This window comes from Leuciscus leuciscus, assembly GCF_965113295.1.
Source record: "Leuciscus leuciscus genome assembly, chromosome: 12".
In the NCBI taxonomy this organism is placed as follows: Eukaryota; Metazoa; Chordata; class Actinopteri; order Cypriniformes; family Leuciscidae; genus Leuciscus; species Leuciscus leuciscus.
In genome coordinates this window covers 4,677,276-4,691,914 of record NC_138736.1, presented here as the reverse complement: position 1 = coordinate 4,691,914, position 14,639 = coordinate 4,677,276, and the positions used below count along the sequence as shown (strand labels likewise).

The 14,639-nt window shown below is 37.6% G+C and overlaps 1 protein-coding gene across 1 annotated transcript; it reads left to right on the top strand.

Annotated features, from left to right (window-relative positions):
• The first annotated feature begins 702 nt into the window (after positions 1–702).
• Positions 703–14,387, top strand: fbxl2 (F-box and leucine-rich repeat protein 2). The gene is made up of 14 exons (XM_082185909.1): positions 703–1,195; positions 1,777–1,838; positions 2,890–2,944; positions 3,043–3,117; positions 3,497–3,591; positions 4,499–4,663; positions 6,121–6,247; positions 6,658–6,732; positions 6,838–6,968; positions 7,068–7,128; positions 7,232–7,276; positions 8,881–8,937; positions 9,077–9,289; positions 12,076–14,387. Exons 1-14 carry the CDS (start codon positions 920–922, stop codon positions 12,181–12,183), a joined length of 1,545 nt encoding a protein of 514 aa, XP_082042035.1. The 5' UTR covers positions 703–919; the 3' UTR covers positions 12,184–14,387.
• The last annotated feature ends 252 nt before the right edge of the window (positions 14,388–14,639 follow it).

Sequence of the window (14,639 nt, the reverse complement as noted above, 5' to 3'; positions counted from 1 at the left end):
TGCTGAAGATGTGTAAACACAGACGGGAATCTGTCTATAAACTAATCAAATGTCAAACTGAAAAAGCTGAGGCTGAATTTAATGTTTAACGATCTCAGGTAACTGGTTTCACAGTTTAACATCTGATGTTGTTCATAGAACTTCATAAACCAGGGCATTATATATATATATTTTTTTTTACATTTAAATACAATAAAAAAATAATAATTTTGTCATCATTTACTCACCCATAAGTTTCTTTCTTCTGCTGAACACAAAAGAAGATATTTTAAAGAATGTCTGTAACCAGACAGTTGACGGACCCCATTGACATCCATAGTAGAAAAAGAAAAAATACTATGGTAGTCAATGGGGTCCATCAACTGTGTGATTACTCACATTCTTTAAAATATCTTCTTTTGTGTTCAACAGAAGAAAGAAACTCATACAGGTTTGGGAACATGAGGGTGAGTAAATGATGACAATACTTACATTTCTGAGTGAACTATCCCTTTAAATGTGGAAATGTTTGATTTATGTGTGTTGGTTAGATAAAAGATAACTCAAGATTAAATGCAAATATTATTGTCAATGACAGAACTATCTGTATGAATAATAAGCCAATTCTCCATTCCCTACACTTCCACTTGTGCATTAACCACGACACACCTATGCGACCTCGCATCATTATCAAAACAAACCCACCACGCGTGTTTTTCCCGCAAAAGTGACGTCACGGCAGCCACTGTTTTGAACCCCTAGAGCGCACGAGCGCGTCTTAGCTCCAGTGCAACTAAAAGTGATTATTCTTCAAGCTTATTTCCCAGACAGTTCCTGCATATTATTGGCGCGGTTTAAAGATTAAGCAGCACTCACTTCAGGCAGGAATTTGCACTCGAGCGGAAATGTAGTCAGAGAGGCAGCTCGGGAGGCGGAAGTGATGTTAGAGCAGCAGTCTGCTCCGTCCATGTTATTATTGTTATTTTGGCTGTGTGATGGTTCACGGACGGCGGCCAGCCCGGGATTTCTCCGGTTACCAGCGCGAACACGAACGGCTAGCAGGCCACACGTTACAGCTGCGCGTCTGTCTCACGATAGTTTGATCGCCAGAGTTGACAAAACGCGCAAACGTCGCTGTGCGCAGCGCTCGCCGAGGACTGTCTTTATTATTGACACTGCAACAGACATGAACGGCATCACCAAGGGCAGATTTGAGGTAACTCATATCGAGCGAACCGTGGACGTGACTGTTGAACTGTTATAGTTTGTCCGAGGAAACAATAACGGGCGGTGGCAGGCTGTCTGAGCGATGACAGTGTGTTTAAGCGTATGTTTGTGTTGGTGGGCGCGCGCGCGCGTGAGTGGCTGACTGCGTGCGTGCCCGCGCGTGTGTGTCTGCAAGGGTACTGTGTGTGTGTGTGTGTGTGTTTTGGACTATTTTTACGTGCCGTGTTAAGGCTTTTGTTCGTCAAGGGTAATCCCGTTCTAACACAACGGCACCAGCTGACCGTGTCAGCTACGGGCGTTGCGCATGAATCCGTTTAACGTTCGAGTTGGCTGCTGTTCTGGGAGTTTAGATCAAGCTGATTGGTTTGAGAAGATCTCACAAAGCAGCCGTGTGTTATCTAAGACGCTCACTGATGTTATTTGTCCTCCTTGTGCAAGTGTTAAGCGTTGAATTGCACCAGGGCGAGGCGCGTCTGAACCAGCTTTGAGCATAGCCTATTGATTGTGCATGAGCATAACTGGTCCTGTATGAGCTTATATAATGCATCTGCTTCATTTCATATTGTCCAGGTGTTCTCAAACAGTGATGAGGCCCTTATTAACAAAAAACTTCCCAAAGAGCTTCTGCTCAGGTGAGGCAATCATAATGAATGACTTTTATTGCAATAGATGTAATAAATTGTAATAAGTTTGTCTATCTATCTATCTATCTGTCTGTCTGTCTGTCTGTCTGTCTGTCTGTCTGTCTATCTATCTATCTATCCTTCTGTCATTCTATCTATCTATCTATCTATCTATCTATCTATCTATCTATCCATCTATCCATCTATCCGTCTATCCGTCTATCTATCTATCTATCTATCTATCTATCTATCTATCTATCCTTCTGTCATTCTATCTATCTATCTATCTATCTATCTATCTATCTATCTATCTATCTATCTATCTATCCTTCTGTCATATCTATCTATCTATCTATCCTTTTGTCATTCTATCTATCCTTCTGTCATTTTATCTAAATCTATCTATTGTTTATCTGGAACTATACGGTTATCCGGACCACACATGTGTCTTTTAGTCCGGTATAGTCATCCCTGATTGGTCTTAACCCCAGTGATGGGTAGGTTTAGGGGCGGGGTTAGGGGTAGGCCATCGTGTGGTCCGGACAACCGTATAGTACCATCTATCTATCTATCTATCTATCTATCTATCTATCTATCTATCTATCTATCTATCTATCTATCTATCTATCTATCTATCTATCTGTCTATCTATCTGTCCATCTATCTATCCTTCTGTCATTTTATCTAAATCTATCTATTGTTTATCTATCTATCTATCTATCTATCTATCTATCTATCTATCTATCTATCTATCTATCTATCTATCTATCTGTCGTTCTGTCATTCTATCTATCCTTCTGTCATTCTATCTAAATCTATCTATCTATCTATCTATCTATCTATCTATCTATCTATCTATCTATCTATCTATCTATCTATCTATCTATCTATCTATCTATCGTTTATCTGTCTGTCTGTCTGTCTGTCTATCTAATTTTTTCAAATTTAGATTGATTTACATATTTGACCTATTGTACGTACTGCCAAAGCATTACAGGAAGTGGCTAGAGAGAGAAAAGACATTAATGAACAAGTAATCAAAAATCTTTCTTTATTTCAGGATTTTCTCCTACCTGGATGTAGTTACATTGTGCAGGTGTGCTCAAGTATCCAAGGTATGTTCAACTGTTTGTTTAGATCAAATGAAACAAAACTGTGTAGAATTAAGGTATTTTGCTAACAATGCTTCCTCCTTTTCCCTGCGGATGAACAGGCTTGGAATGTTCTCGCTTTAGATGGAAGCAACTGGCAGAAGATTGATCTCTTCAACTTTCAGACGGACATTGAGGTGAAAAAGCTTGTGTAAAGTAAATGTTTTGGTTTGTGTTTGCAGATACAGTCTTGTGTGTGTTATTGGTTTTTGCTTTGTATGTACCAGAATTTCATCTGTAATATGTTTCTCTGTGCTGGAAATTGTCCGTCTGTGGGCGTTATATGTATGTGTGTGTGTGTGTGTGTGTGTGTGTGTGTGTGTGTGTGTGTGTGTGTGTGTGTGTGTGTGGATTAACACTGGGTCAGTAGGCTTTTCTACTGAATCCATAGACTGTAACGTCATCCCTGATCCTCTGTGCCTGAGCTCTCTCTCTCTCTCTCTCTCTCTCTCTCTCTCTCTCTCTCTCTCTCTCTCTCTCTCTCTCTCTCTCTCTCTCTCTCTCTCTCTCTCTCAGGGACGTGTGGTGGAGAACATCTCGAAGCGATGTGGAGGTTTTCTGAGACAGCTCAGTCTTCGGGGTTGCCTCAGTGTGGGAGATGCCTCCATGAAGTGAGCCACAGAAGTTTTTGTTAATTAAATGAAGGATTGCACAGTTCATGCAGTTAATGAATCTGTCCAATCAAACTTGGGTGCATTTCAGCAACTCAAAGTAGCGAGTGATAAAAGTTATTTCGCTAACACTTTACTTAAAGCCTTTATATGTATGCATTATAAAAGTATTTTTAATGCATTAATTATGCCTTGTATATAATGCATGTAAGATCTCATGAATAATTGTAACATCTGTTATAATACACTTATCTATTTATTGTTACACTATAATGCATTAAAACACAGGACAAACAACTACATTTCAGAATTAACGAGGAATCTGCAAATATTATAATGCATTTTAACTTTGGGTACATTTATTTATGAACAGATATGCATTATAACATACATTATGAATAATGCGTTATACATAAAGGCTTTAAGTTATCAATCTCAGTACATCAGTGTTTGCTCTCACTGGCTGATTTGTTGAAGAGCGATAGGGTGTTTTGTTGCGGTTCCTATTTTACATTAAATAGGGGTCGCCCCGCCCACTATGAAATTAAAATTATTTAAATAAATCACTGATTTATAATATTATTATTTAATATATTATTATATTTATTATTTATTATACATTTATTGAATTAAAATCACTATGAAATTATTGGCCCACTAATAAGCCCTGCCCACTGTGAAATCTCATTGGTCCTACAAGTAACTTTACATTATATATCAAATATCTCCGAGACAGCTGATTGGATTGTGCAGAAGTTTAGCTTTCGCTATGACAGATGACGTGTCGTGGTCGTATTGCGGCTGGTTCGGAAATGGTTTAAGGATCACTTGTTGTTTTGCACTGTCCATTTTTTTTTTAGTGTTTAGTTTTTCAGTTTAACATGAGAGGTTTAATTTGATTTGACAGGACTTTTGCTCAGAACTGTCGCAACATTGAACATCTGAACCTCAACGGCTGTACCAAGATCACGGACTCCACCTGCATCAGCCTTAGCAAGTTCTGCTCCAAACTCCGTCACCTTGACCTGACCTCCTGCGTGTCCATCACCAATCATGCACTTAAGGCCTTAAGGTGGGGGGAAGTTAAAAGGACTAGGGGGCCAAAATTTAAGCCGGGGTGATTTGTTTTGTTTTGATCATTAAGCCATGAAAAACATAAGTGCAAAATAGGTCATCAGTATTTTTGATTGCTTTTGCCATGAGTGAAAGACAATTTCAAACTCCTGTGTCTGCAAAATGTTTTAGGAATACACTGGCATATAGATGACCTCAAAGCTCAAAAGTCTTTAAAACTAAACCAGGAAGTGTTAAATTACAGCTCAGATTGGATTTCACTGTGTCAAGAGGATGACTTTTGTTAATGATTGTAAAGTCTGTCACCTCTGTCACCTTTCTTTAATGAATCTTTTCCACAGTTGCAGTAGGTTATACTGTATGAGCTGGGGAAACAGGAAATTCAGAGAGTGAAAATTTGAACAGTGACTAAAGGAACAATTATTAACTCACTGTTAGACATTTCAGAAAATTGCTGTTTATATTCTCACAGCTTTAACAGCACATGGTATGGTTTGAAATACAGAAAACATATTTTGAAAAAAAAATAATGCTTCTATTTATTATAGTATTATTTTGAAAGAAATTTTGGATGGTTTATTGATCCTCAACAGGGTTTATTATCCCCTGAAATTTATTTTAATTTTAATTTATTGTATTTTCTCTTGAATTATTGTTGTTTTTTTGTTCTGTTGGTTAGCTGTTCAAAAGTGTATTCGTCTTTTAAATTACTACACTACCGTTCGAAGGTTTCGGGATGGTAATATTTTTTTTTATGTTTTTGAAAGAAGTCACGGTAACACTTTATTTGACAGTGTCCTTGTTACATGTGTTACATGTCCTTACCATAGTAATAACAGTAAATTATGCATAATTACATGCAACTAACCCTCAACCAAATGTACATGTAGTTTCTTAAATATATAATTACACTGTAACAATGACACCTTAAAATAAAGTGTAACCGAAGTATCTTATACTCACCAAGGCTGCATTAATTTGATTGAAAAAAATACAGTAAAAACCGTAATATTGTGAAATATTATTACAATTTAAAATAACTCTTATCTATTTCTGTATATTTTAATATGTAATTTATTCCTGTGATGTAAAGCGGAATTTTCAGCATCACATTTGATCTTTCAGACATCATTCTAATATGCTGATTTGCTGCTCAAGAAATGTTTTTTATTATTATCAATATTGAAAACAGTTGTGCTGCTTAAAATTTTTGTGGAAACCATGTCTTTTGAGGATCCTGTGATGAATAAAAAGTAGAAAGAACAGCATTAATTTGAAATATAAATTTTGTGTAACATTACAAACGTCTTTACTGTCAGAAAGAATCTTAGCGACCCCAAACTTTTGAACGGTAGTGTTTATTTTGGTTTCTTTTTGTGTTTAGGTTTGGATAGTGCAGTGGTGTTTGAGTTTGGTTGCTTCATACCCTCTTCATTTGCTCTTTCTGTCTTCTAGTGAGGGCTGTCGTATGTTGGAGAATCTGAACCTGTCCTGGTGTGATCAGATCATGAGTGATGGCATCGAGGCTCTCAGCCGTGGCTGCACAGCTCTCAGAGCTCTGTTTCTGAGAGGTTGCACACAGGTACACATATATATAAAAACACAAAACACATGATGATTGTTAAAGTCGGCATGAAATGGAAATTTCTTCCCAATTGTGATGTATATCCGCTCGGATGAAAAAATTTAGGATGGAACTTGATTTTGTTCATGGGGAATTGATCAGATGGTCGTGGTTTGCTATTGGTCGATCTCATGTGAGTGACAGGTTGCCCCGCCCTCGCGCCAGTAAACGCATCATCAGAGAAGAGATGTCGCTGAAAGGGGGAGGGGGAGTAATTGCGATGAAAGATTATGAGCCACATGAATAATATAGAAAAAGATGAGCACGGATAAATCATGCATAATAATAATAAACACTGCAATATTCCATTAAAAAAAACAAGAATGGTCAGTTTTGATTTCATGGTGACTTTAAATATGTCATTTCAGCTTGATGATGCTGCACTGAAGCACCTTCAAAAGCACTGTCCTGAGCTCATGACAATCAACATGCAATCATGCACCGTAAGACTTGTTACAATTCTGGATTTAATTATTGCATCTTAAAAAAAAAGAAAAAAAAAAGTACAATACACATTAGAACCCTAACAAGGTTTATCCATCTTGCAGCAAATCACAGATGACGGCTTTGTGAGTTTGTGCCGGGGTTGTCACAAACTGCAGATGGTGTGTGTGTCTGGATGCAGCAACATCACAGACGCTTCTCTGACTGCCCTCGGCCTCAACTGCCAACAGCTCAAGTAAAGCTTTCTTCATCTGTACGCAGATCAGCGCACACACACACTCACACACACACACACACACAGTCATTCATTCTCATCTGCTTGTGTTTTCCTCAGGATCCTGGAGGCTGCTCGCTGCTCACATGTGACTGATGCTGGTTTTACTGTTCTTGCCAGAGTGAGTAATCACACGAACACCCCAAAGCATAAACGCACGGATTCGGAGAGCATGCTTTGAGCTGATGACAGGATTCCTAAACAAACTATTCCTTCTGTTTTAGAATTGTCATGAAATGGAGAAGATGGATTTAGAGGAATGTATTTTGGTGAGTTTATATTAAATCCATAATTCAGAAAAGCTGTTGTATTTGGCCTAGCTGTCATTGGGCGAGTTTCACTTTTGTGAAACGGTAAAATATATATCTTTTTGTTGGTATTATATTATATAATGTGCTATATAGTTATTGTGGCTAATAATACAATCACCAAGGCTACAAATATTTGATTAAAATATATTAATATTGTGAAATTTGTTTTCTATTTCAGTATGTATTAAAATGTAATTTATTCCCTTGATGACAAAGCTGAATTTTCAGCATCATTACTCCAGTCTTCAGTGTCACATGATCCTTCAGAAATCATTCTAATATGCTGATTTGCTGCTCAAGTAACATTTGATTCTGATTATTATCAATGTTGAAAACATTTGTGCTGCTTAATGTCTTTATGGAAACCGTATTGTATTCTTAAATGAATAGACAGTTCAAAAGAACAGTGTTTATTTCAAAATATAATTATTTTATAACAACATTTAATGCATCCATGTTGAATAAAAGTATTAATTTCTTTAAAAGAATGACCCTAAATATTTGAAGGTAGTGTATATATAAAAAACATAAAATGTGATGCTTATATAGTACAGGCCAAAAGTTTGGAAACATTACTATTTTTAATGTTTTTGAAAGAAATTTCTTCTACTCATCAAGTCTGCATTTATTTGATCAAAAATACAGATTTTTTTTTATTTTTTATATTGTGATATATTATCACAATTTAAAATAACTGGTTTTCAATTTATTATACTTTAAATTATAATTTATTTCTGTGATGCAAAGCTGAATTTTCAAGATCATTACTCCAGTCTTCAGTGTCACATGTGACATCCAGTCTATCACATGATCCTTTAGAAATCATTCTAATGTTCTGATTTATTATGAGTGTTGGAGACAGTTCTGCTGCCTAATATATTTGATGAATAAAAGGTTAAAAAGAACTGCATTTATTCAAAAAAAAAAAGAAAATTCTAATAATATCTTCTTTACTATCACTTTTGATCAATTTATCACGTCCTTGCTGAATAAAAGTATTGATTTATTTCAAAAAAAGAAAGAAAAAATTGACCCCAAATTACTGACCAGTCGTGTATATTGTTGTTACAAAAGATTTCTATTTTTAAAAAATGTGCTTCTTTTTTTAATCTTTTTTTTTTTTTTACTTTTTATTCATCAAAATATCCTAAAAAAGTATCACAGGTTATGAAAAAATATTAAGCAGCAGAATTGTTTCCAACTTTGATAATGAATCATCATATTAGAATGATGCATCACAGAAATAAATGATAATTTAAAGTATAATAAATTGAAAACCAATTATTTTAAATTGTAATAATATATCAAAAAAAATAAAAATAGTAATGTTTCCAAACGTTTGGCCTGTACTGTATGTATATGTATGGTTTGTCGTTGACTGATTAAAAAAAAGCTGTTTTTCCTTCTGTTTTGATTTATTATAGTTTAACTTGTGCAGTTTCAAAGAAATCCTGAGGTTTTTCTCTTTACTGCTTTTGAGCTGTGTCTGTTTCCTTGCAGCAGTTTATCCTGGTTAGTCGGCATGCTAAAATTAATGTTCTGTGTCCGTACGTCCCATTCAGGTGACTGATAACACCCTGGTTCAGCTCTCAATCCACTGCCCTCGCCTGCAGGCGCTGGTGAGTGCCAAGCAGTGTTTGAGAGAGTGTGTGTGGGAGTATTGCTTCCATGCTTGTTATTTATGGCTTTCTGTAAAGGAATTATAGAGCACATTTGTATTCGCCTGCTCACTTCTACATGTGTGTGTGTGTTTTCTAGAGCCTGTCACACTGTGAGTTGATAACAGATGACGGGATCAGACATCTGAGCAGCAGTGTGTGTGGTCAGGAGCGTCTGCAGGTCGTGGAGTTGGACAACTGCCCCTTGATCACAGACATCACACTGGAACATCTCAAGAGTTGCCAGCGTCTGGAACGCATTGAGCTCTATGACTGCCAGCAGGTCTCCCGCGCCGGCATCAAACGAATCCGGGTCGGTCAAAAACAATGGCTAGATATGTCACAACTCCCACGCATAGCCTTAACTATAACAACCATGTACAGACTAAAATGATTTATTTGCAGAATTCAAATGTGCAGTGTCCGTTTGCAGAACCAGCAACACAAGTACAGTGTGTAAAGGCTGGAGATGGGCTTGAGTGCCTGAGCAATGATCAATCACAAAACATTTTTCTTTTCTTTTTTTTTCCAATTTCACATCTCTTAACAAACCTGTCAAAAATGGGCCTGAATGAATTTGCCCTTGGTATCATTAGGGGTAAACTGGTCTGTTTCATCAAACAGCAATTTGTGTCAAATAGCAATCATGGTGACTTGTAGTCCTGGTCAGCGTCTAACACTGGAGAGGTTTAGGTTTTCATACAGGACGCATTATTCTCACTATAGACCAGAGGATAGATTGAAAATCGGTTTTGCTGATATTTTTTGCACTTATTCGCGCTTTTCTAGTAAATCAGCCTGAGGTTATTTAATACAGTCTACCTATAAATTAACCATATGTAGGAAAATTATGAAAATTGGTACACTTGTAGTGATGATAATAAATAGTAATCGGACCAACTTTGGGGTCTCTAGGATCAACTCTATAGCGCCACCACCAGTTTCACATTTGAATTTTTGAACCCTTTCATCTAGAAAAATTAAACTTCGTACACCCGATTACTCTAATCATGCTGATTACACTCAACATCTTGCATTAAGACACTTCCCATTACAGTAGTGGCCATTTTGAAAAGTACAGTATTTAGTTTTTTCGCTGCTACTTCGAATTCTTATGAAAATGTGCACTGATGATCTTTGTATAGACCTTATGCGCCAGAGAAACGAGGGCGCCGCCATCTTTAGAATATTGTCTTTTAACTTCCGTTTTTGCGGTCGCTCTGTATATTTCTATGGCGCTGCTGTCCTGGAGTAATTAGCTTTTGAAGTGGATTTACGTAATGTAAAATTAACGAAAGTTATCATGAGGACTGTAATGTTTAAAGCAGATGTCTTAACAAATGTCAGTAGACCGGGAAGATTTTAAAACGAGCCGTTCATTCATAAATACGCAAGATCGCTGTAAAAATACAGACCGGAAGTCAAAAGACAACGAGCGCAGCGCTGAAAAGGGGCGGAGCTACATAAAGTCTATAGAGCCGCACATTATGATGTCGCGAACTTAGCAATGTCGACCCCAAATTGGTTCAGAGGCTGTATCTCGGCCAAAATTAAACCATAATGAAATTCGCTAGACCTAATCAACACCATGTTCTAAGAATCCATGCCAAAGTTGGGAACAGCGCCACCTACGGGTCATGCTAATAATTACTATTTTTGCTAATAATTTTTTATCAGTTTGTCAGAAAATCATGATATGGATTTCTTGTGTCACGCCGAAAACATAGATACCGATTTTGCCAGGATCGGACGAACCATCGTGCCGCCATTTTTTTAATTTGTCGTAAATTTCAATATCTTTTAAACAATTTGACATATCGGCACAAAATTCGGTAGGTATCATCATCAGCATTTCCTGAAGGAAAACAACTTTGGAAAACATTGTTCAAAATTGTATTTCTCTGGGCATTTCCTTGGTTTATGCCAATATCTTCTGGTGATATCTTATTTTTCATTTTCCATCAATTTGCCTGTCCGCCTCTGATGTAAATGAAAAATGCTATTCTTCCTACAAATTTTGTCTTATTTTGTCCAAAATCTGATCAGATGAATTTTGGACCATAAAAATGACTCAACGGATTTTGATACTCACTACCGCTCCTGAGTAATACCTCTCCGAAGCTGACCTTGCCTGTGTGTCTTGTCTTATGTTGATTAGCTTAGCATGCTAACCAGTTGCCATTGTTTCTAATGTGGCTCTTCAGCATTCAGGTTAACTAGAAGCTACATTAGCATTAACTTAGCTTAACACGCTAATCTGGTTTACATGCTAAGTAATGCTTTTGTGTGTGCTCATTCTCACACTGAAAGCTCTTCTCAGCAACCTGATGAATATGCGTGAACTGAGTGGCGCACTCTGCTAAGCCACAGGCCCCGAACGTTTCACGTCGTGGGTTCGAATCAAGCGTGGCACATGCCCAGTCCGCAAGAGGTACTGTGGCCAGAAATGGTGCAGAAGTGGTCCAGACATGGTGACTTTCTAAGAATGATCTCATCTGAATACAAAATGCAGTGCATTTACGTGCAAATTCTTCATTTTGGTTATTGAACTATAGAACTTCAGCATCTGTGTGAACACGCGTCTTCCCAGTGGCGCAACGAGATGAGTGACGGGCACCTGACCCAGAGATTGTGGGTTTGATTCCCGTGTGGTACAACTTTATAAAATTGTGTGTAATGTTGTGTCATTTAGAGCCAATAGCTGCACTTCTGCCTACAGCAACTCAAGTCTCTGTACAATTAAACAAATCACAATGTTCGTGGTATGCTAACAAGTTATAGCTTGATCAAATCCAATGTGTGTTTTACTCTACACATGTCCGTGTGACATGCAATTAAAATCTGTGTTAAATTTGAGTTTTGGTCCTAACCAACGTCACAAGCAATAGGGCATTATGGTCATTTGGCTTCTATTTTTGTCAATAGCCCCACCCAAACAAAACTCTCATTGGTCCACATAGCTTTTCATCTAACGTTCTGATAGGCTGTAGATTTTTTTTTTTTTTTTTTTTTTTTTTTTTACTTTGTAGAGAAAAATTGCTTGATCTAGTTGTTGTTATGATGTCATTGTGGCTGATTCTGTGGTTGTTTCTCCTGTAGGCTCACCTTCCTGAGATCAAAGTCCACGCTTACTTCGCCCCGGTCACACCCCCTCCATCAGTCCACGGAGGAGGCCAGCGTCTCTGCCGCTGCTGCGTCATACTCTGACAGAAGGAGGAGCCTCTTGGAGACGCCATAGAAAAGCCAAGCTGTCAGTCAACCTGTAAACTCCGCCCTGCCCCTGCTCCACACCACTATGAGGCGCTGTGTGGGGTTGTGGCTACAGGAGGTTGTGTGAACATGGCTTGTTCACTGAGCATTTGCCTGGCAGCGTGATGGACCTGAACAAAAAAAAAAAACCGCAAAATAAATACAATGCAACGTGACAAATACTACGTACATACAATACCACTTACTTGGATGTACAAGGAGAAAAATCAAGGAGCTACCATGTAAAATATTTCATTTTTGGATATATAGAAAACAAAATACTTAAAGCATTATGGAACTACTGAATATAGAAGGAACACGCAAACTTTGTTTGAGGCATTTTGAATGCCGTTACGACGACTACACAGTGTTTACGTCCTGCTCCTCTTCCTCAACCAATAGGATTGCATTCTATTACGCTGAGAACAAATAGAAGAAGAAAAAAACAGAAAATGAGCAGCAGGATGCAAGTCTCTGGAGTTTTGTAGGGTACGCCTCCCGCCGATTGATCATGTGACTTTCTCAAACCTGATGGAAGCTTTGAGCGTCTCTGTCTGGTTTTGCGCGCACGCGCGCGCGTGTGTGTGTGAGAATGTTAAAATATAGAAAATGAAATATAACACTACAACAAATCAACCCATATTAAAACTGGAGTGAAATGGTTTTTATTTTCTGCTTGTGCTCACCTTAATTTGGAGAGGACGAAAAAAATCGCAGTTGAAATCATGTGAGCAGACGAGGGGAAGAGAAGGACTGAGATTGTGCATGCAAGATAAAGTCGATTTTGCTCCAGTTGTGGAGTTACAGTATGTCACAATTGATGTGAATGTTCAAATTTTAGACAACATGTGCTAAGGTTGGGGAGGGGGGGGGGGGGGTGTACATCAGGAATATTTGAGTTTCACAATGTTTCAGTGCAATATTGAAAGCCCAGGCCATGTGACAGGATTCAGAACACTCCTTATTCAGGCATTTCCTTATGTCAATTACATGTCATTAAAGGGATAGTCCACCCAAAATGAAAATTCTGTCATCTTTTACTCACCTCATGCTGTTCCAAACCTGTATGAATTTCTCTTTTATCTGTGGAACACAAAAGAAGCTATTTTGAAAAATGTCTCTGTGTTTGGACCACGTTCTGCAAAAGCTCATCTGTTGTAGTTCACAGTCATACAGGTTCGAAACAACATGAGTAAATTATGACCGAATTTTCATGTTTTTTGTGCGTGAACTAGATCAGATTTGAGCATAATATGATGCAGAAATCAACAGTTGGAATACATCAAGGCAAATATATCAAACTTAACCCATGCAATCTTGATTTAAAGGGACAGTTCAGCCAAAATGTAAATGTCTGTTATCCGCTCACCCTCATTTTGCTTCAAAAACCGGACTTTTTTTTTAATGTGTGCAACACAAAATGTTAGTCTCCGTCAACATTCACTTTCATTGTATGGATCAAGATGCAATGAAAATGAGCGATGACCGAAGGTTTCATTCTGTCTGAAATTTCCTTTTGTGTTTCGCAGAATAAAGAAAGTCATATGGCTTTTAGTACAAAGTGAATGATATTTTTGGGTGAACTGTCTCTTTGAGTTTACAGTCTCGTGCATTAAAACTGTTCAACAGGGAGTTTGATGCATAACATTGCATATTTAAAAACACGAGTCTTGCTGATGAAAACAGCTGCTGAGTTGATCATGTAATCAATGGAAAAGGTTTTTTTTGTCGGTGCGAGTGCCTTTGATTTTGCAACTGGAGGGAGGGATGGGTTACAGACACAGAAATGCTCGACTCAGGGCTGCGGTGAAGTTCATCACATTTCTTTTCTCTTGTATTTACCCATATTTAACTGGTTTTTACCATTGGATATGATGATGATGATGATGATGATGATGTCGTCATCATTTCCTATCAATGCATACACCAGTGATTCCAGTATTCTTTATCTCGACCATGGAACCACCTTAGAAGGCAATGCTAAACCTGTCAGCGAAAGTGATGGTTTTTTTTGTTTTTGTTTTTGAATTGTTCTGTAACGGCTAATCGGTTCCCCTCCTTCTCTCCCATATTTTTTTGACAAAGATGAAACAAGTTACCTGAATGTCCTTGTGTTCTGGTTGTTAATGTGACATTTCTTTAAATAAAAGATCTGAGCAGTGTGTCACACTCCGGATTGGTTAGTTCTTATGGTTTCATATACACCATTCATTGTTGATTTTTCATTGTTGACCTGTGGTTATAATAATGCATGATTAATAAATTCGGTTTTAACACCTAAACACACTTAATAATGACCTGAAACTAAAACTAATGTATGGTAATGCAATATAGATAGTACGACTCCTGATTTTTTATTTTGTTTACTTTCCACTACATGTGTCCTGTAGTGTAGGCATGCTTTTATATATTAA

Coding starts and splice junctions, on each gene's coding strand:
- fbxl2 (XM_082185909.1), top strand. CDS start 920: ATGTTAGAGCAGCAGTCTGCTCCGTCCATGTTATTATTGTTATTTTGG. Junction 1,839..2,889: donor CCCAAAGAGCTTCTGCTCAG/GTGAGGCAATCA, acceptor TCTTTATTTCAG/GATTTTCTCCTACCTGGATG. Junction 7,129..7,231: donor GTTTTACTGTTCTTGCCAGA/GTGAGTAATCAC, acceptor CTTCTGTTTTAG/AATTGTCATGAAATGGAGAA.